At 37.1% G+C, this 23984-nt stretch overlaps 1 protein-coding gene across 9 annotated transcripts in view; it reads right to left on the bottom strand.

Moving 5' to 3' along the window:
- Positions 1–23984, bottom strand: part of IPO11 (importin 11) — a 208025-nt gene that overhangs the window by 10602 nt on the left and 173439 nt on the right. For 5 of the 9 annotated variants that reach the window (XM_064596162.1, XM_064596161.1, XM_064596159.1 and 2 more), the window contains one exon: positions 22993–23077. In XM_064596162.1, coding sequence (XP_064452232.1) covers positions 22993–23077 — 85 coding nt within the window. Of the gene's footprint in view, positions 1–17220; positions 17309–20670; positions 20748–22992; positions 23078–23984 lie in introns of all 9 variants that reach the window. The other 4 variants (XR_010413079.1, XR_010413080.1, XR_010413081.1 and 1 more) reach the window with 3 other exon arrangements.

The raw sequence follows: 23984 nt of genomic DNA, 5'->3' as shown, positions 1-23984 counted from the left end.
CCCAGTTCCAGAATGTGTAACTGGACTGAACATATTTAGCATCTGGCAGAATTCCCATACTGGGTTTTTTTGGGTTTCTTTAAGGCTTTTTTTTACTCATATCTTGAAATGAGCTGTTTGTTTTTTTAAGATTTTATTTATTTATTTGAGAGAGAGTGAGAGAGCACAAGCAGGGGAAGAGGGAGAAGCACACTCTCTGCTGAGCAGGGAGCCCGACTCACCTCCGGGCTTGATCCCAGGACACTTAACCAACTGAGCCACCCAGGCACCCCTGAAATGAGTTAATTTATTTTCATTCTTTCTTGTTAATAAAATTACTTAAGACTATGAATAATTTAGTTGTATCCACATATTTTAAGTGTAATAATCTCACTGTGGTATATCACCTGTTCAAAACTGCAAGCTTCCTCTTTAAAATACTGTTTGAAAAACTTTATGTGACCAGTATTTTTTCTCAACCTTTAATTTCTGGTTTCACTTCACTGTAGTCAAAAAAATATGATCTGTACTATTTCTACTCTGAGAAATTTGGTCTCCTTTGTAAGCCTAAAATATGCTCAGTTTTTATACACATTTCGTGAACATTTGAAAAATGTTTATTCTATTGATAGGATAGAATTTTTATTTATAGGCACTAAATTAAGTGCCGGATTATATTACTGACTATATTGTTCAGTTCTGTCACCACATACCCTGTAGGAGACCATCTTAGGTTCAACTAAACATGTAAGATCCCAAGACCATCACAGGCTATTTTTAGCATCAGTTTACTCAGAAGGGCATAGGGATGAGGAGATATCACAAAATGGTAATGTTTAAGGAGAATACAATAAATTTTGGACCATTAAAAATGTTGTGATCAGGGGCACCTGGGTGGCTCAGTCGGTTAAAAGTCTGTCTTCAGCTCAGGTCATGATACCAGGGCCCTGGGATAGAGCCCCATGTCTGGCTCCCTGCTCATCAGGGAGCCTGCTTCTCCCTCTCCCTCTGCTGCTCCCCCTCCCTCTGCCACTCCCCCTGCTTGTGCTGTCAAATAAATAAATAAAATCTTTAAAAAAATATTATGATCATAGGTGCATTTTTAGAATCCTATACATTACAGCAGTAAATCAAAGATGATCTTCATGGAGTATCTCTAATAGTAAAAAAATTCTAATGCCATCACTAAACTAATAAATAATTGAAAGATATCCTTCTTCCATTCATGTTGTTATCAAAATAAAATGACTACATAACAAAGTGTAACCGAGTATTTAGGGGTGTGCAACCAGTGTTACTAAATTAGGCAACAAAAGCCTACTAGACTGATCTAAATGTATTATTCTCAGTAGTGCCTGTGTTCTACTGCTTCTTTTCCAGAAATATCAATATTCATGTTGGTCCATTCTGTGAGAGAATGTACTATAAAACCAAACATGTGCCTTAATACATTGATCCAGTTATATGTAGTTTCCAGGTGATAGAGAAAATGGAAAGAGGATAAAGAGAAACAGGAAAAATCAGATGAAATTTCTATTTACAATTTAAATGTCATCTTTGGATTGAGTTTTCTGAATATCACTCACTTATTTCTGCCAATACTGTTATGAAAGGGATTGAGAAATCAACATCACAAGTGTAAGCCACCCTATTATAGGAAACACCTGCTCCCTTACATCTCCTTACTGCTCCAACTGCCTCTATGGTTCCAAGAAGTGAGATCATTGAGCACATCTTAAGAGAATCTCAAGTTTTAGGGCGCCTGGGTGGCTCAGTCAGTAAGCATCTGCCTTCACCTCAGGTCATGATCCTATGATCCCAGGGTCCCGGGATCGAGTCCCACATCGGGCTCCCTGCCCGGCAGGAAGCCTGCTTCTCCCTCTCCCACTCCCCCTGCTTGTGTTCCTGCTCTCGCTATCTGTGTCAAATAAATAAAATCTTAAAAAAAAAAAAAAAAGAGAATCTCGAGTTTTTTGATAAAATGCTTTATAAGCTTAAGCTAATCAGATGAAAGGTTAAAAAGTGCTATAAATAGGGACGCCTGGGTGGCTCAGTCGGTTAAGCGTCTGCCTTCAGCTCAGGTCATGATCCCAGGGTCCTGGGATCGAGTCCCGCATCGGGCTCCCTGCTCCGCGGGGAGCCTGCTTCTCCCTCTGCCTCTGCCTCTCTCTCTCTCTCTCTCTCTCTCATGAATAAATAAATAAAATCTTTAAAAAAAAAAAGTGCTATAAATAGGAAATGCTGAAAGGGAACTTACAAAGGCAAAAAAATTTAATAGTAAGTCAATGCTCTCAATCTATTTCAAAAACTGGGCTTATCATTTCATCAAAGTAAAGCCATCAATAATTTATAAAAATTACAGAATATGATGGGAATGAATGGGGGAACAAAAACTTTCTATGGTGACCATCTGCTGATACAGCAAAATCACTGAAGAAACTGCAGTATTTTAAGACCTGTATTAACTCACTATTTCTGGGAAGGGAAATACTGTTCTATGGCTCTTTAACCTAAATTTGCTGGAGTACTTGACATGACCTCATGCATGATTTAAACTACATAGTGTAGGGGCGCCTGGGTGGCTCAGTTGATTGAGCGACTGACTCTTGATTTTGGTTCAGATCATGATCTCAGAGTCATGAGGCTGAGCCCTGCATTAGGGCTTGAGCTGGGCATGGAGCCTGCTTGGGATTCTCTCTCCCCCCCTCCCTCTGCCCCTCAGCCCCCCATCACATGCGCATGCCCTCTCTCTCTCAAAACAAACAAAAACCCAACAACCATTATAACATGCATCTATAGCTGTTCAATTAAAAAAAAAACAACTATGGGACTTCATCAAGATAAAAAGCTTCTGCACAGGGAAGGAAACAATCAATGAAACTAACAGGCTACCTGCAGAATGAGAGAAGATATGTGCAAATCACGTATCTAATAAAGGGCTAGTATCCAAACTATATAAAGAACTTATCAAACTCAACACCCAAAAAACAAATAATCCAGTTAAGAACTGGGCAGAAGACATGAACAGACCTTTCTCCAAAGAAGACATCCAGATGGCTAACAGAAACATGAAAAGATGCTCAGCATCACTCATCATCAGGGAAATAAAAATCAAAACCGCAATGAGATACCACCTCACTCACATCTGTCAGAATGGCTAAAATTAACAACATAGGAAATACCAGATGTTGGCAAGGATGCAGAGAAAGGGGTACCCTCTTACACTGTTGGTAGGAATGCAAGCCGGTACAGCCACTCTGGAAAACAGTATGGAGGTTCCTCAAGAAGTAAAAAATAGAATTACCCTACGACCCAGTAATTGCACTACTAGGTATTTACCTAAACGATGCAAACAGTGATTCAAAGGGGAATGTGCACCCTGATGTTTACAGCACCATTATCAACAACAAATTATGGAAAGAGCCCAAATGTCCATCAACTGATGAATGGATAAAGAAAATGTGGGGGGGGAGGTGTATATGTGTGTGTAATGGAATATTACTCAGCCACCAAAAAGAATGAAATCTTGCCATTTGCAACAATATGGATGGAGCTAGAGTATATTATGCTAAGTGAAATAAGTCAATCAGACAAAGACAAATACTGTATGATTTCACTCATACGTAGAATTTAAGAAAGAAAGCAAATGAACATAGGGGACAGGAAGGAAAAATAAAATAAGATGAAAATTGAGAGGGAGGCAAACCACGAGAGATGCTGAATTCTAGGAAACAAACTGAGGGTTGCTGGAGGGGAGGTGGGTGGTGGGCTGGGCTAGATGGGGGATGGGTATTAAAGAGGGCACTTGTTGTGTTGAGCACTGGGTGTTATATGTAAGTCATGAGTCACTAAATTCTACTCCTGAAACCAATATTACACTATATGTAAACTAACTAGAATTTAAATAAAAATTTGAAAAAAAAAAAAGTTTCAGTGCCATGGACACTACAGGTGGCAGCCTCTCAGGGATGATGAAAGGTAAAGACAAATGGAGAAGCTTCATGGTTAATAATTCTAACGTTTGTAGAAATGTACAAGGGAACAAAGAAGAAAGCCTGGAGTACAGGAATGAGTCACATTATAAAATGGCCATTTTCTTAAAAAAAAAAAAAGAGTATTTATATAATTTATATGTAAAGTATGCTAAGGAATTATGATTCAATAATCTACATGGGTAACTTCAGTTTGAAATAAGGAGAAGTAACAGCTATTGGTAAACAAAGCCTTCTACCCATGAAATGTGGATGTGACATAGTATTTCTGGAATTTGGGCTTTATACAAAATTCATATTCAAATGATATCTGAAGCTTTATGGTCCATTGTCATTTATGCAATCACAGCAAAAGAGTAAGTCAATTTGTGGTAGAATGTGGCTGTACAACAATTTTTCCTAGAGCACAAATCTGACCAAGTCAGTCCTTTGGTGATAACAAAGTGCCACTGGCAGATAATGTTACATTAGTTTCAAGTGTACAACATAGTGATTTGACAACTCTACATCTTATGCTGTGCTCAACACAAGTGTAGCTACGGTCTGTCACCACACAACACTAATTCAGTACCACTGAGGATTTTCCCTATGCTTACCTTTCACCCCCGTGGCTTTCATTCCATACCTGGAAGCCTGTATATCCCACTCCCCTTCATCCATTTTGCCCATGTCCCCATCAGTTTGCTCTCTGTATTTATAGGTCTGTTTCTGCTTTGGGTTTATCATTTGTTTAGTTTTTGAGACTCCACAGATGAGTTAAATCATATGGTATTCATTTTTCTCAGTCTGACTTACTTCACTTAGCATTATACACTCTAGGTCCATCCATGTTGTTGCAAATGTAAAGATCTCATTCCTTTTCGCAGCTGAGTTAATATTCCGCTGTATATACACATACCACATCTTCTTTATCCATTCTTCTATTGATGGACATTTGGGTTATTTCCCTATCTTCTTTACTGTAAATAATGCTGCAGTAAAAACAGGGGTGCATATATCTTTCTGAATTAAAATTAATGTTTGCATTTTCTTTGGGTAAATACCCAGTAGTGGAACTAATGGATCATATGCTATTTCTAGTTTTAATTTTTTGAGGAACCTCCATGCTGTTTTTTCAGTGACTGCACCAATTTACATTCCCACTAAGAGTGCACAAAGGTTTCTTTTCCTACACATGCTCACCAACACTTACTTCTTGTCTTTTCATTCTAGCCATTCTGACAGGTGTGAGTGATACCTCATTGTGGTTTTGCTTTGATGACAACTTTCTGATGGCTCCCTATTCCTACCAAACAAAATCCAAATTTCTAGCTTTCTGTAGCTGCCCTAACTACCACAAATTTATTATTTTACAATTCTATAGATTAGGAATCCAGAACAGTCTCACTGGACTAAAGTCAAGGTGTGTCAGCAGGGCTGTCTTTTCTGAAGGCTCTAGGGGAGAACCTATTTTTCTGCCCTTTCCAAAAGCATCTGGAGGCTGTCTTCCTCTGTCTTCAAAGCAACAGCACGTTGAGTCTTTCTGACACTGCATCATTGTGACCCTCTCTGCCACCTCTCTCTTCGACTTTTTTTTTTTCTTAAAGACCTTATTTACCTATCTGACAGAGAGACAGCGAGGGAGGGAACACAAGCAGGGGCAGTGGGAGAGGGAGAAGCAGACTTCCCGCTGAGCAGGGAGCCCAATGGGGGCTCGATCCCAGGACCCCAGGATCACAACCTGAGCCAAAGGCAGATGCCCAACCGACCGAGCCATCCAGGCGCCCCCTCTCTCTTCCACTTTTAAGCACTCTCACGATCGCATCTGGCTCACCTAGATAATCCCCCCTTACACTCAATCACCTGATGAGCAACCTTAATTCCACTTTGCAATGTAACCAAACATATCCATAGGGGACATAACATATTCAGAGGATCCAGGGATTAGGACATGGACTTCTCTGGGGGATGAAAGGGATTATTTTTCCTACCACATTTATCATATGGTGCACCAGGCCCTATACAACCCGGCTGTTATTTGGCACACAGCAGACAACTAAATAAATGTTTCTGAAGTGACATTCCTCCCACTACCCAATATTCATTGAAATAAAATAAATTATTACTTAGAGTATTGTAGGATGTTTAGCAACATCCTTGGCTCCTACCCACTAAATTACAATAGTACTTCTCAGCCTTGTGACAATAAAAAATATCTTTAGACAATGCTCTAAGTGCCCTGGGGCTGGGGGAACAAAGTAACAGTCAGCTGAGAACCCCTATTAAACATGGACCTATTGTTTGCATTAGAAGTCAATGTAACTCCACTTAACTCACACAAGGACATAAAGTCATCTACACTATAATGGGTTAAGAAAGAAACTCATTAGTTCCTTCACTGTAGCTTCTTGCAGCTCAGAAAAAAAGTGGAGGGGAAGAAATTAATTCAGGTTTACGTTGAAAGAAAGTCGTAACACTTGGATAGTTTCTATAACAAAACCTTTCTTTCCCCTTTGTACCTGTTTTATTTTAAAGTGCTTTATTTCAAGGGCACAGTTCCCAAAAAATCAGATGATTTATTAATATGATATTCACATACATTATCACACATGAGATATAAGATAAGTATAAAACTGTGAAAAGCACTATTAAAGTCTGTCACAGATCATTTCACCTTGCTTGGGTTCATATAAAAATGAATTAAAGTGGCTAGGATATAATGACATCCAAACCATTTAATAAGTAAATGCCTTAGTTTAATAAATCCCCTTTCAGCAGAAGTGATGTTTTATTTTTGAACATATCACTATATACAGAAGAATAAAACTATTTTAGGTGGTTTTAAATTAATGTAAAGGAACATGTTCTTTCTTATATTTCTTCTTCTGACCCTGAATCATGGTAGTACACCTTAGCTTTTGATATAAGCTATGTCTTTATCTCAGGCTGAGACCCTAAAGAAGCAATTACTTTCAATGCACTGTTTGAAAGAACCAACTGGAGTATTATTAGATTGATCTACAAAATACCCTAGAAGGAAAATAAACCTGCAATTCTTACCATTAAAATAGCCAAAATCTTATACCTCTGACTTTCAAACAATACTATTTTTGGTGTTTTCCAATTAGCATTACTCCCATTTTCTTTATTTTTATTTTTTTTCAAGATTTTATTTATTTGAGAGAGAGAGAGCGAGCCAGCACAAGCAGGGGGAGCAGCAAGCAGAGGGAGAGGGACAAGCAGACTCCCTGCTGAGCAGAGAGCCCAGCTGACAAAGGGCTCTATCCCAGGACTCTGGGATCATGACCTGAGCCGAAGCCAGATGCTAAATCGACTAAGCCACCCAGGTGCCCAGCATTACTCCCATTTTCAATTGAGATTTTTAAACAATTCTTTAGTGTTCAGTTTATCTTTAAAAATTATATAATGGTAAATTTGCAAGTAAAATAACATCACAAACAGCATCAATGAGTATTAAAATATACTGTTAGGCTACAGTGATTAAAATAGGCAGGTCAATAATGGACTCTAATGTGGAGTTCTGAAATACATCTGTGGCAAAGCTGGCGGTGCTGTATCTGATAAAAGCGAACACACTACTTCACTCCTTCAGCAAAAAAAAAATTCCACTTGGATTAAAGGTTTAAATGAAATAGAGCTGTAAAAACAAGAGAAATTGGGGCACCTGGGTGGCTCAGTCGTTAAGCGTCTGCCTTCGGCTCAGGTCATGGTCCCAGGGTCCTGGGATCGAGCCCTGCACTGGGCTCCCTCCTCGGAGGGAAGTCTGCTTCTCCCTCTCCCACTCCCCCTGCTTGTGCTCCTGCTCTCACTATCTCTCTGTCAAATAAATAAATAAAATCTTAAAAAAAAAAAAAAAAAGAGAAATTATGTTCTTGAGCGCAGGGCAGCCATTCTGTGCACACCATAAAGCCAGATGAAACCAAAGTGAGAAAACAGTCAAAAGTAAGCAAACCACGGATGATGAAAGAGAGGAAAACCACCAGCTCAGAAAACTCAGAAACCTCTCCAAGAGCAGTGCAGATCTGGACTGATAGCGTCCCAGAAGCTAACAGTTTATCTTTCAGAAAAGGAGTCTGATGAAATGGGGGTGCAGGTGAGGAGACCCCCTGAGAGCTGTAAGAGCATATCTGTGAAATGAAGCAGACAACAACTTGCAAGACTGTACTAGGACTCAGAAAAACTAACCTCAACTACGATATGCAAGACAAGCAATCTAAACCCACACTCTTTCAACACAGCTCACTTAGATCCATGTGTTCCAAGATAAGACAACTGAGGAACTGGTCCAGTGGGACTGCTGGAAGGACTTGTGTTAAAATCAAGACCAGTGACTGTCTTTTTACAGATTCTGATGGTTTACAAATTCTGATCAATCAATCCCTGACAAAACCATTCTGTGACTAACTCTGGCACTCAAAATCTAATAAAAATCCCTCCATGATTTATCCACTGGGACATGACCCATGGTTCCACAAAGTCTGCACTTTGCTTTACAATGAAAAGCTGATCAATTTAATTTTGTTCCTGGTTTAAAAAACAAAAATCATAAAACAAACTGAATGAAACACAGATGAGGAAATAAGGGCTCATTTCTGTATCTATCAAGAGATTGTTCAGATTTTTGGTTACTGCCTAACGACCTATTCATAACTAGGTGGCATAAAATAACAACTACTTTTTAATATTAATGAATTCTGTGGAGTAGAGTAAGGATGGATGGTCTCTGCTCCATGATCTGTGGGCTTCATCTGAGAAGACTTGAAGGCTAGAAGTGAGTGATGCCATCTTGGGGAATCATCTGCAGAGTCACTCCACTCATTCATGTGTCTACAGTGAATGCTAGATGTTGTCTGGGACCTCAGTTGGGGAAAATAAGGCCCACATTCTCCTTGTAGACACTTGGTACCTGGATTCCAAGAACAAGTATACCTAGGGAACAAGGTGTAAGCTCTACCTTATGATTTGACTCAGAAGTCATAAAACATTATCAAGACTGAGCAACTTCAAGGAAAGGAAATACAGACCCAACCTCTGAATGAAAAAGAGTGTCAAAGTCACATTGTAAGAACAGCATGTGAAATGGGAGGTGTATGGCCATTCTTGGAAAATACAATGTATCAGAGAACTCTTATTTTAAAGCAAAAGAAAACAACCAATAAAATTTCTAATAGAAAAACTGGGGGGTGGGGGGAGTAAGAACAAGTCATTCATCAAACAAAGGAATATAAATGCTCAGCCTTGCTCATAATTAGAGAAAGTACATTGAACAACAAGTTACTACTTTGTAACTATCATACTCTCCAGGGTATGGAATAACTCACATACCACCACCAGTGACACACAGATTTCAATTGTTAGCTGTTTTCCTTAAAGTGAGAGGCGTGCTTTTGAGAAAATGTATGTCAAGTACCCATCTGAATGTTTGTCAGCCATTCTTCCACGTTCAAATGGTGTTACAGGAAAAAGACAGTTAATTCAGCTTCCAACTCTATTGCAAAAGTACTTTTCCTCAAGACAACCACTGTCACAGAGAATATCCCCACTGTGACACAGAATGGCCATTTAATAAAATTAGTAATTTGTACTACTTCAAGGACATTCCTAAATGAAACTGGCTTTAAAAAACAACCAAAAAACCCTGTTGAGTATATGGTAGTAAAAAATATGACAACCACTAACAGAGTTTGCTGCCGTTGCCTTTAATGATGCTCAAGTAACAACAGTTATACCCGCCTTTGGATATCCAAGATTGTTTTTGCACCACCAGTGCAAAAGTCCATATGATGAAAAGAAAAAATAATGTCTTAGTATGGTAAATAATATCATAAATCATAATATTGATTCATAGTATCAGTTATACAATAATAACATTTTTTTAAAGATTTTATTTATTTAATTGACAGAGAGAGAGAGACAGCATGAGGGGGAACACAAGTAGGGGGAGTGGGAGAGGGAGAAGCAGGCTTCCGGCTGAGCAGGGAGCCCGATGCGGGCCTCGATCCCAGGACCCCAGGATCATGACCTGAGCCGAAGGCAGTTGCTTAACCAACTGAGCCACCCAGGCGCCCCCACAATAATAACACTCTTGAAAGAACCTCCCATTGTTTGTGAACTATACAAAGTGCTGCTCAAGATATGCATGCGATGGAGATCCATTCAATGGAATGTCATCAAATGCAGCTATTAAAAGAAATGATGCAATTAAATATATGCACATGGAAGTATGCTCATATATCTACTATATTTAAATATAATCAATCAGCATAATACAATCTATAGTATTTCTTATTTATGAAGTACAGGTGTTTATATAATGTAAATGAAATCTCTGGAAAGAAATATCATGTTACTAAAGGCTACCTTGGGGAAGAAAAGGTATTTCCTATCATAAGTAATTTTGTGGGTTTTAAAAGAATATAGGTTACTTTTATAATTTAAAAAAAGTCTTCGAAATAGGAACTTGCTACAAAGAACAATTCTTTGAAAAGGCTCCTTAATTTCGCCTCCCTCAAAAGATAGGCTCCTTATAAAAGAAGCAGAAGGGAAAAGGAAGAATAAAAGAAAGAAACAGTCTGATGTTCACTGGAATGTTACCTAAGTTACTGAAAATACATTCTCCCAAATGAGGCCATATTCTTCACATATAAAGACAAAGACTTTATTTAAAAGTAAGTCAACAGCCCAGTGCCAAAGTTTCCAAATGAACAGTGGCAAAGTTACTTAACTCCTAGTAACAATTCAGGTAAATAAATTCAATTCAAGAAGTAATGAGGTTGCCTGCTTTCTAAAACTCAAGAACAATACTGAGGTCACCAAGCAATTAATCTCAAGTCTCAACTAAAAACAGGAACTCAGGAACCATCACTTTATTTAGTTTCAAGGGCATTTTCAATAGAATTTTCTTTTCTAGTATCTTTTGATTACAATTATGTGGCCTACTGTGAAAGATCTTAACCTCTGGATCTCAAAACTATTTTTTGATTAACATTTTAGTTTGATCACAGGAGGAACTGCTTTCTCAGGAGGATGCTTGGTTATCAATTTGTATCTTTATTACATCTCAGTTGGAATATTTCAATTCATTGTTTCCCATCCTCTTGGACTGTTTCAATGTCACTCGCAAAGTCTACAGTTTGTAAGAGCTGAATTACCCATTAAAACAATGTATTTCTAAGATTTGGGTAAGTTTAACATTGATTTTGAGGGTCTCACTTATAAGGAAAGCTATGTTCAATCTGCAACTTTGAAATATTTACTGTTTATTTATACAGCCAGCCTAAGGTAAAGTTATGTGTCTTAGGACACTCCTTTTTACATTTCAGTATCACCTGGAAATGAAGATAAGGATCATTAACAACAGTATTAACAGTCAGGTGGTTGAACTTAGGGAACGTAGACTGGGAGCAAAGCATACATAAAAACAAGTAAATCCTCTCAGGAAACTGGCTTTGTAATAACCTAATGTTATTAAATGTTTTTAAAGAATATGTATACATTCCTGATGGACATATATCAGAAGATAGGTCCTATGGGTATACATAATCACTAGTGAAGGAAATACTAATTATAATGATCAATGCTTTGTACATGGTAAGCATACAAAAATGTATGTTGAATAAATACAAAAGACAAATCATGTATTTTGAAGATGTTACTCTTGCCATTGTGTTGAGGTCAAGAGTAGCAGGTGCGTAACTGCAGCAGGCAGGATTATTTGGCACTTGACTAAGAGTAAACAGAACTGTTTTTAAGGGAATGGAGAAGTGTGAGAATTTGCACACAATTTTAATAAATCACGTCTTCAGCTAACTAGACAACATACAAGCGACAGCAAATAAGTCACATGGATAAAAACGTGTGCATTTTTAACAGTACAACTGCTTTCTTTGCAAAATGAGAAGCAATAATTTGTAATCATAATTTTGGAAACTGTTATTTGATATTTAAGTTTAAGAATTCAGTTTTAAAGATTTATATGAGGCAGAGGAACAAAGACAAATTTTACCTCTTGGTAATGGCTTCATGAGATACCAACAAAAAACAGTCAAAATGAACAATTTGGATCTACTTGATTTTCTCAGCAGACCCTATTATCTATCTACAGACTTTAAAGATCACTATGTATCAAAGGCTAAAGAAAAAAAATGAGGGGTGCCTGTTAGTTAAGCAGCCAATTGGGGATTTCGGCTCACATCATGAACTCAGGGTCCTGGGATCGAGCCCACATCAGGTGTTGCACTCAGCATGGAGTCTGCTTGAGATTCTCCCTCTCCCTTGCCCTCTGCCCTTCCCCTGGCTCTTGTGTTCTCCCCCCACCCAAATAAACAAATCTTAAAAAAAAAAAAAAGAAAGAAATCATCTCAGCAGTTTTAAAGGGAAAAAAGAATCAGATGGCAAGCCATAAAGTAACAGATGTGCATACTTCTACCCTGATGATTATAAAGCACTCATGTCTACTATTCTGTGGCTTCATTCAAGAAGTAGCATGAAACATACCCAGTACTATTATCAGATAAATTTGACAATATAATAGGTTTTCTGTGGTCATCTACAATACTATTACGGATTATGCAAATACTCTGTAAACATTCTGCACTGTTGTTGAGTAAAAAAAACCCAGAAAACAGAATGCTATCTTCCATTATCACCAAAATAAAATTTGTCAACTTTACAAATTAAGTAGGGAGTAAATTAAAAAAAAATTATTTTCGAGAGTAAAAATTTATTCTAAAACATTAATTCAGTAATGAAACAATTTAAAAAAACAGGTTTTTTTTTTCTTTCAGTATACAAGATGCTGCTCTGTTAGACTGCCTGCATTGTTTCTGATGACAAGTTTGTTATCATTCTTACATCTTTTCCTCTCAATGTAATGCATTCATTTTTTCCCCCTGACTACTTTGAAGATATTCTCTTCAACAGTGGATTTAAGTGGCAAGTTGATTATGATGTGGCTTGGGATAGTCTTGATTCTTGTGCTTGGGGTTCTCTGAGCTTCTTAGACCTGTGAGCTCATAGTTGACATTAAATTTGGAAAATATCTGGGCATTATTTCTTCAAATATTTCTTTTGTTCTCTGTTTTTGTCCTGTGAGGACTTGAAGTACTTGTACATTAGGCTGCTTGAAGATGTCCTACATGGCTTACCCCTCCACCTGTCTTTTTTTGTTTCACTTTGGAGAGTTTCTACTTCTAGGTCTTCAAAATTCACTAATCTTTTGTTCCCCAATACTTAATCTACATTAACCCCACCAGATATTATAGATTTTAATTCCTACAGGTTCATTTCAGTCTTGTTAAAGTATCTTCAACATCTCTATTTAACATGCTCTATCTTTCCTCTAGCTTCTTAACAGAGGGAACACAGTTATAAAAACTGTTTTAATGCTCTTTTCTACCATTTCCAGCATATGTATCTATTCTTGGGTAGTTAAAATTGATTGACAGCCCTCCCCCCCACTATGGATATTTTTCAGCTTCTTTGTAATGCCTGTAGGTTTTTAATGGATGCCAGGCATTATAAATTTTGCCCTGTTAGATACTGGAAATTTTTGTATGACTATAGTCTTGAGTTTTGTTCTAGGACATGGTTACATTGCTTAGAAACAGTTTCATCTTTTCAGATTTTGCTTTTACCTTTGTTTGGCAGGATCAGAGCAATACCTAATATGAGGATAATTTTGTACCACCACTGACATAGACTTCTGAATCCTCTACCTAATACCCTATCATTTCTGAGGTTTCCACTCTGACAACAGGATCTATTCCTGGGTCTGTCAGCTCAGAGTATTGCTTCCCAACGATCCTTCCTGGAGGTTCTTTCCCTGGCCATGGGTAACTTCCACACTTGTGTGTGCTGACCAGTACTCAGCTGAAGACTCACAAGGGACCCTCCAGAGATCTGGCAAGTTCTAAGGGGGCTGCTTCCTAGTCTCTGGTAACCTGAGCCTCTGTGGCATCCTCAGACTTCCAGCTTCATCTCCTCAAATCAAAGAGACCACTGGGCTCCCTGTGCCACTCTCTGGAAAGTCTCTCCAGGCAGTAAACTCTGATAATGGGAGGACTCATTGGGTTTGTTTTCTGTTTCTCAGAGATCATTATTTTTCATATTCTGATTTCTAGTATCTTAAAAAATAACGTTCCATGTATTTTGTCTTATTTATCACTTATTTTACTATTTGAAGGATAATTTCAAAGCCTATTATCTCCCTCTTTGCAAGAAACAACTCCAATTTAACAAATTTACAATCTCAAAAAGCAAAGGAAATTACATCTCTTGTCTAAAGCATCCATGATGTGGGGAAAGGCTTCTCTCCTTAATCTCCCCTTCACACCTCATCTCTAGCTCTCTGTCATTCCCCCACACATTCAGTTCACAACAGCATCGTTCCTGACCCATAACTCAATGAGTGCTTGCTGAATGGGTAATTTCGTTTAATGGTTCAAGAAACTAGGTAAAATGTGAATTGACCTAAGAGTCAGCCTCTTACTTTTAGGGCCCTGAGAAAACTGGAAAGGAATCTTTGGAAACAGTGGTTTGTTAAAAACACATACTCTTGCTATGGAAACCATGAATGATATTCATGAATAATTCTCAAGTGAACTGGGGGCGGGGAAGGCAACAAGAATAACCCCAAGGTTCTCTTACCTTTGGGCATGAGCTCATGATCTCCCTGGGCCCCGGGGTCCAATTTTACTATTTCTCTCGGCAGCCTACATTTCATTTGGCTGGCGGCATGGAAACAGTATGTATAACCAACTGGCTAGACTTAAAAACAGTTTGGTACAAAGTGCTTCAGTGGTTGTTCACTACTCAAGACACAGGATAGGGAGTCAGGATAGGGAGACAGTACACAACTGTGTGTGAAAAAAATCAAAAGATCTACATCTAAATCCTAAAGGAGAAAGTATTAGAAGAGTCAAGAGATTCTTTTTTTTTTTTTTTTTTTAAGATTTTATTTATTTATTTGCGAGAGAGAGAATGAAAGACAGAGAGCACGAGAGGGAGGAGGGTCAGAGGGAGAAGCAGACTCCCTGCTGAGCAGGGAGCCCGATGCAGGACTCGATCCCGGAACTCCAGGATCATGACCTGAGCCGAAGGCAGTCGCTTAACCGACTGAGCCACCCAGGCGCCCAAGAGATTCTTTTTTTAATTAATCTTTTATTAGTCCCTAAAGAAATCTTATAAAATCTTAAATAATCTCCTTCTTTTCCAAAATGTACATTCTCACCCAAATCTGCATACAACCTCACTGGTGTTTCTAAAACTCCCCCAGAAGTCAATCCACAGGCTGAATGTTAGGTAATGAATTTCTGCCTAAATAAATACAATAATGATCCTAAAATTTACTTCCTCCTCCAGCTTCTGAATTAATGTTCTGAAACTAGGGTCCCTGGATGCTCCCAAACCCAAATGCACACTTGACATTTTCCCAAGTCTTTATTTATACATTGTTATTAGTAGAACTTTATTTTTAGGCATCGATACTCATATACACTGAAACATTTTTTTCTGAGAACAGGCATGATATAAATTATATAGTGTCTTTAAAATCTCTAGTTTCGATGTATCACATAATTTTTGGTAGACTTACTAACACTAATTACTTATACCAAATAATACTAAATACTGCCATTCCCTCAAAATATTGCTTAGAGGTTACAAAATAAATTTTTACAAGAAAGATGTCCTCTAGGGTGTATTGTCAAAGCAATAAAAAGCTTGAAGACTAAAATCCACATGAGCAACTTCACTGAATAATCAGGTTAATGGTTAATAGTTTTCTGGAGTGTTACTTTTATTTTATATAAAGACCACCAATATGATGGACCACAAGACACAGTATACACAGTTCCTGCCAGGACTAATTAGCTACAAAGTCAATTAGAAAACTGTGTCTGTGTAGTGCTATTACTACTTTCCCACTGGTGCTAGTAAGCTTCAAGATAAGGAAAGAGGTGTTATGGATTTGAATTTGTTTTGAGAATGAAAAGAGGAGAGAACTCTGTAATTTTAAGGCAGAGGGAAATAGATCCAATGACACTACACTCATCAATGTAAATATAGGTATCCAAGACCCAAAGAAAACAGGGGTATATTTTAGATCGAATCTTTTCAACTGAAAGGTAAAACAGGAAAAAAAAGTTCAGTTGTTTGCTTGTATATACTATTTGCTAACTGATTTTCTTAAGGTGCCTTAACTATTACAAATTAAGGAGAATGCCATAGTTAAAGAAATATTAATACGTAATATAAGAAATGTTTACTCAACAAAGCTTTACTGAAATATACAAAGATATACACACATACATATACAAAGATAAGTGAGACATGCTTCCTAATTTCAAGGAGATCACAGATTTGAGTTGCTAGGTTACATAAAGGTGGTATGGGCAGTTGAGATGTATAGAGAAGATGCTACGTAAAAGCCCAGGAGAGGCAAGGATTATTTCTGTAACTAGGCATGGGTGGGAAGGGTGATCAGTGAGTGGAGAGGGTGAACGTGAGGAAAACAGTAAATAAGCAAGCTGAGTGAAGAGAAGGAGGATGAAGGGGCTACTCTTCATGTAAGGACTCATCTGAGAGTGCTGTGACAGAGGCAAGAAAACGTATAACATGTATGGAGACAAGTCATCTGGTTTAGGAAACGGAGCGGGGAAAAGGACGACAGGGCTCAAAAGGATGGGTGGAGTCATGGTGGAGAAGTCTATAAAAGACTATCAGGGAGCTTAATTCCTATTGTAGTGGTTCGTAACCCTAGATGGACACCAAAATAACATGTGAAGCTTTTCTGAGAAATACGTAAACCTGATTTCCAGGTCCACAAATTTAGTAGATCTAACATGGGGTGGCAAAAGCTATGTCTTGGCCAAAGATAAGAGCAGCAGAAAAACAAGAAAATCTAGGTTAAAGGATGGGAAAGTTTGTGAAAATAAGTTTGTATAAAGACTATGAAAAAAATAATTATAGGACTCCAGATAAAGGTACAAAACAGAATTTCCAGGACACGTGGAATGGTTAGTAAGGAAGGAGAAAAGGTTGTGACAGAGGTCAGAATTCAGGACTGCAGATGAGGATCAGTTCTAAATTAGGATGAACTCACGATGTAGCAAGAAAATAGAGGGGAAAAATGTAAAGGAACTGGGCACAGTGAGAAAAAGCAACAAGAAAGCTCTCTAAAGTCGTAACTAGTATGACAATGCATGCAAGCTGAATAAGAAAGAGTATTTTCAACAATTAAGATATTTACCTTGATTACTGAATGCAATAGGGCAAGGATTCTCAAAAGGCAGTTCAGAAACTACCAATAAGATGATGGATTAATCTCATAATATTATCTGAAAAATAAAAATGCCTGAATTTCAAGATTGCTGTTAGTTAACTAAGAAAAACACAGTATCTTATTAGTGACAGCCAAATACAATTCTATTAGCTCTGTTGAGTTTTTCTAGAGGCAAATGAGGGCAGGTGAAACAATCACCCAACTGGTTCTGTGATCAAAATCATGCTGGGAGAGTTTACAACTTCCCAACCCACCACTATCAAAAGGTGCCCTGCTAACATTACATTTTGACTGAACATTTATAAAACAACATTACAGAGTATTTTCTTTTCTTTTCTTTTTTTTAAGATTTTATTTATTTATTTGACAGAGAGAGACACAGCGAGAGAGGGAACACAAGCAGGGGGAGTGGGAGAGGGAGAAGCAGGCTTCCCGCCGAGCAGGGAGCCCGATGCGGGGCTCGATCCCAGGACCCTGGGATCATGACCTGAGCAGAAGGCAGCCGCTTAACCGACTGAGCCACCCAGGCGCCCCCAGAGTATTTTCAAGTGATAACAAGTTAACTTTCCCTCTGACAATGTACTCTAAGTTCTACTAAGTAAAAGTCTAAGGAAAGCTGATGGACTTAATGGTTAGGCAAATAAAAGTTCTCAGGAAGAGTTGATGACAGAAGGAGCTGGGGAGAAGGAAACAGGGGAGGGAGGCAGAGGTGAAGGCTGATCCAGTCTACCTACTCTCAAAAAGGGGAAAAAACTGTTAGCTACCTATAGGCTCTGATTTTCAGACAATTCCATTCCCACACTGCCCTGGTCTTGTCCCTCTCTGATCCAGTTCTGTATTTGGCAACAGGTGCACAAGAGACAACACTCACTAGAAGGCAATATGCAAGCCATGCTCAGGATCTATTGTTGAGACTTAGGATCTGGTCATATATTTATCAAATAAAATGCAACCCAACCTAAAAGACAATTAATCTGCTTAGATGTGCTACAGCCAAAGCAGAAGACTGTGATGCCAGGTTTGCTCATGTCATTCAACCTACAAATACTTGGTTCCACCCAAAATTTAGCTCAGTTAGGCTGTAGATTCTCTTTGACCTATATATGGTACAAGTTAAAATTTAAAAGTCTTGCTAGTCATATAAATATTTGAGCCTATCGAAAGCTTAAGACCTGATTACAAACCAGTAGAAATTCACCTGCAGAACTCACTCAGCAAACAGCAGCTTAAAAGTAAAGTACAACATGTTAAAATGATATTTTCATTGGTTTGTAATATCGCATAAATGTTTTCAATACTAATCTACCTCTTGAGATAGTGGAAAAATAATAGTTCATATTCTTGAGCTAGATATAAGATAGCTCTAAATTTTTCTGCTAAAATACATTAAGATATATTCCTATACGTGTACATAAAAGATGAAAATCAAAATCATTCCAAGTACAAATGATCTTGAAAACTGTTAAAACAGTTCCTAAAATGATATTTCTCTTGAAAAACTAATCAAATAGAAGGCTTGCAAAGATCTATAAAGCTAAAAAAAAAGAGAGAGAGAGAGATAGAAAACAGTTATTGTCAGTGAAGTGAAGGCTACATTCTTTAACTGATTTATTAAAACACAGTAAAAATATATTTCTAGCAACACTATATACAAAACTGCCACGTTTCATGAACATGCTTTGAATTTAGAAAACTACTGTGATGTTTATTACTTAATCTAAATCTTCATAAATTTAACATTGTTATTATACATAAATCATTTCTTCGGACTGTAAGCTCCATTCACTGCCATATCCTCAATTTCAAGAATACTGTATCATGCAGTGAGCATTCAATAAGTACACAAAAAACTTAAAATAATACTTAAATATAGTATATACTCAATGTTACTCAAAAAATAATTAGCATCTTTGTGAATTCTTATTCATGTTCTCCCTGAAATTGATCTCTCTCAACAGGTATTCCTCAAGGTCATTTCTCTAGCTCTTGTTTATAGTTTATTCAATAACTACAAACTAACTGCAAACTACATTTAACTGTAAAAGTAAAGCAAATGTACAAATTAATAAACTACCTCTTTCCTAGCCATGCTTATCATGAGAACATGACAAACTATACTGAATCTACAGATCTAATTCCAATTCCCGTGACTTGTGGTAGCTGAGCTATGTTTTAGGCTGGTATATTTTACCCTCAAACGTGTAGTTCCCATACATTGTGCAGTTTCAGCAAAATGGTATGTGGGATTTCTCAAAACATTTTAGAAAAGCTACAGAAATTTTAGAAATTAAAATCATAAAGAATGCATCAGGCTAGGAATCAAGAAAGCTCAGTTCTAATTTCGGTCTTTCCCAGAATCTATAACTCTTGAGTAAGAGGCAACTTCTCTGTGACTTGGTTTCTTCATCAATATCTGACCATAAAACTGTTACAGGGGTAAGTAAGATGACACTCCAAAAAAATTCTTTAAAAAAAGGATAATATTATATAGATAAGGTATTGCTATTACTTCAAAGTAATGTAAAATGATGACGTTTGGATAGACCATTATTTTTGCTAATGCTCTACCAGCACAGGAAAATGATAAGTTAGTGTAGTTTTGTTTTTAAAGATTTATTTATTTATTTTAGAGACAGCATGCGCACAGAAGTGGGAAAGGGGGAACAGAGGGAGAGGGAGAAAGAATCTCAAGCAGACTCCATGTCAAATGCGGAGCCCAACATGGGGCTTGATCCCATGACCCCCAAATCACAACCTGAGCCAAAAACCAAGTCTGATGCTTAAAAGAGTGAGTCACCCAGGTGCCCCAAAGTTAGTGTAGTTTTAATAATGTTCAAGCTTATCAACTAAAGCATCTAGTAAGTATATATGAAATTAGATTATGGTGTACAGAAGCAGATCACCAAAATATTTCTGGGGCTTAAACTGAGAAATATTTAACATGGAAGTATGATCAGAAATACCCCATTAACACAGCTTTACTTACTATATCAACTGTTTCATTAATAATGCTTTCTTAACCAGTACCATCAAGTTGCCAGAAAGCATTAATATGCTCAAAAGCTTAAATTTGGAAAAGTACAACTTATAAATGCCTCGTAAGTCACACATCACAAGACAGAAATTACAAGCAACTTAAAATGTTAATGTATTAGCTTAATTCTTTACGAAAGATGTCACAAAATTATCGTTCTACTCCTGGAGCATACTGGATAGCGAGAGACCTTAGGAATGAAATGAAATGCCTGAGCTGCACTGGACCTTCCATTAGTTCCCCCCAAACAGGTAGTTTAGACAGGAGCTGGATGAAAAAGGGCAAGATCAGAAGTCTGGACAGGTGAATAGGTTTCCTGAATGGAAATGTCATCCTTATTTAAAACAAACTATGAGAATGCTCATAAATACATGCAACATCACCTGGCACACTCGATGTAATGTTAATCATCCACTTTTCTGAATTACAATCACTGCTTCTATCCTCTGCAAAGCAGCTACTGAAATGCAGACACCATATTTTAGGGACAACTTGAAGACAACAATGGCAGTAAGTAAATCAAACTTTTAATTACGTAATTGTGGAACCAAGCAGTTACACTTTTTCTTCCTTGTAAGTAAACATTTTCACTTTAAAATGAAAAACCTTTGACACTAGATTGGTTTTTCTTTTAAATAATAGTTAATAATCATCTACCAGCAAACATTTTTTCCCCTTTGAAATTACAACCAGGACAAACCTAGATAGTTCTCAAAAAATTTCTAATGTTAAAGACATACAGTATAAGAATGATGATATAATTACTGAAAAAAAGATACATTATTTGTACTGGTAACCCTGAAGATACAGTGAAACTAATATTGTTACTGGAAAGTTACAGAAAAATTATCATGGTATTCGTAATTAGACCTATTCAAGGCTAAGATAAATAATCCCAGCATTAACCATAAATGCTGAGGTATCATCGGCATTAGACTAATGCTCTCTAAGTCTAAGGCACTGGAAATCTTAGTAGAGATGACAATATAAATCTATATCAAAAAGCCACTGTGACGACTAATTTCAAATTTCAACCCCTGGAGGGGGCGCTTGGGTGGCTCAGTCATTAAGCGTCTGCCCTTCCGCTCAGGTTGTGATCCCAGAGTCCTGGGATTTGAGCCCCTGCTTGATGGAAGCCTAGCTTCTCCCTCTCCCACTCCCCCTACTTGTGTTCCCTTTCTTGCTGTCTCTGTCAAATAAATAAATAAAATCTTAAAAAAAAAAAAATCAACCCCTGGAAAAAATAACGGTTGTTCTGTAAAATAATACTGCCTATGATTGGAACAATAATGATAAAATAACCAGCTCTCGAACAATACTTAAAATCACAAAACTGAAACAAGAAACTTTGTTATTTCTGAAACTATGCTCTTACACTGTTCCTTAACGTAATATTTCACTTACCTTCAAAATCCAGTTAGGATTAAAATTAGTATTATATGATGTTACTGAGGATTCTCTATAGGATGAAAAATAAATTTGAGTAGATGAATTTGCTAAGGGTCAATCTAGCTAACTAAATGATGTGAATAAAGTGCGTACAAAAGCTGAGGAATGAATAGAAGCAGAATACCTATTACTCATTTACAAGTTTAGAATCTTATGAAGGAAGATGTTACATTTTCCATAACACCAATTATATATTAAATGCCTTAAAAAGCGGAGATGAGGAAGGAGAAGACAAACTGTTAGGCTATACTGAAAGGCTATCGTCCCTCCAGCGAAAATGACAAGTAAAATGGATTCAACTCTAACACGGTTTAAAAGAAGGCTGTTATATGCAACTAATGAATCGTTGAACACTACATCAAAAACTAATGATGTACTACATGTTGGCTAACTGAACATTAAAGAAAAAAGTTAAAAAAATTTTTAATTTAAAAAATTTAAAAAAAAAATAAAAGAAGGCTGTCTGAGCAGCACAGTATCAGCTCCACCTTGAGGACAACTGAAGCCCCCGGTGGGTTCATGTGGCATAATTCAAGGAGAGAATGTCGTGAGCAGACTGAAATAAGGATCACCAGTAATTACTAGGTGTTCAGCGTATCCCATGACCAGCTTATATACTGATTTATTTACTTTTGAGGGATATTATTGTTGTTCTCAAGTGCAAATGAGGAAAGAAGGCACAACGCAATTAGTAATGATGAGGCCAGGAGACCAGAATGGATTCCTTGAGGAAATGGGAAAAAGGTGACTTATGTGGCTGTTTTACATTCATGTATCAAAGTAAATACTTAAAAGTTCAAGATTATAATTTTAAAGGTGGGATATTTTAGAGGTTTCTGATTTTTTGTTCCTATTTAGCAGTTAAAGGAATTTTTGTAAAGGCCTATGATTAGCTCAGAAAAAATTTGTTGTGAAAATTCATGAAGTAACAGGGAATGAAGCAATTTCAGTAAATCTCCTCAAAACCAAAGAGTAAGCATTACAACTTAAGTGAGTTTTGAGGGTCACGTGTTTTCTGTAAGTGAAAGACTAAACCCTTTGCTCTGCTAAGACAAGAAAAGCTATTTCAGATTAAGATTTTAACTCTACTTCCTGTAGTAGGATTACTAGGAACATAATTTATCTGTCTTAGGAGTACAGTCCAAACTTCAAAGCTCAGCTTACATTAATTCTACAACAGGGATGGATAGAGAGATGGATACACGGATGAACTGTAAATGGTTCTCCCAAATTTTAAAAGCTACTTTTTAACTTACCATCTTTTTTCTCTTATCCTGTTCTGTGGGTGGTTCTTCATCCTCTGTAACTTTTGGTTCTTCAAGATGAGACATTAACATACAGCTACAAAAAAAAAAAAAAAGTTTTTAAGTAAATAAAGAACATCTGTAACATGCTGAAACAAAGCCTGTAAATCACTGCGAATATTAATGCTTCTATGTACCAAAATGTGAGGAATAGCTAGATAAATCAGATTTATAATTTTAAGATTTAATTACAAAGATGTGCCTCACTTTTTAGAAAAAGGGCCATACCAAAATATTTTAGAACATATTACTTGAGAATTGAAGGCAGCAAGTTACAGGGAATTTATGTATACGTGATTTTTAAGCCATATATCACTTGACAAAGCAAGCTGTACCGTTTACATTTTTCTAAAAAAATGATACTTACAGACACTTATGATTAACCCTTCTTTTACCACCAATCTTCATATGTCTGTAGATTATCATCCGTGTCTCATAACAATAGCAATAATTTAAATAATAACCTCATTAAAACAACATTAATTATGCAATAATCTACTCTGTGCTCCAAATGACATTACTATGCTATGAGGAACTTGTCCCTGAGAGCACGTGTACCTGCAGGACAGTTATAAATCATTTTATTTTGATTATCTGCACCCCTGCTCTTCACCATTAACAGAGATAACAGAAATATAGTTTCCTATTTAGTCAATAGTTTCTCTCTTCCAGGGAGAGAAGAAATAAATACTGTCTAGTGAATCCAGTTGATGGAATAAACCTCACTGCTTCCTAATTTAGAACAGCAGAATTCAGTAATTTATCAGAGTCAAAGGTTCCTAACCAATAAACTGTGGCAAAGAAAGCTTGGTTTCTCTTATGTTTTGTAGCAAGTACAGAGGAAACATAACTCCTGACTCAGCTGTGTAAATAACTTTTAATTCAAGGTTAAAGACAAGTGCTGACACCAGAAACTTGATCAGGCTCACTCCTGCAGCGGATAT

The sequence above is a fragment of the Mirounga angustirostris genome, unplaced genomic scaffold (genome assembly GCF_029215605.1).
Source record: "Mirounga angustirostris isolate CCGP_5_RB_7025 unplaced genomic scaffold, mMirAng1.0.hap1 SCAF_7, whole genome shotgun sequence".
Taxonomy (NCBI): domain Eukaryota; kingdom Metazoa; phylum Chordata; class Mammalia; order Carnivora; family Phocidae; genus Mirounga; species Mirounga angustirostris.
This window is presented reverse-complemented; position numbering and strand designations above follow the sequence as displayed.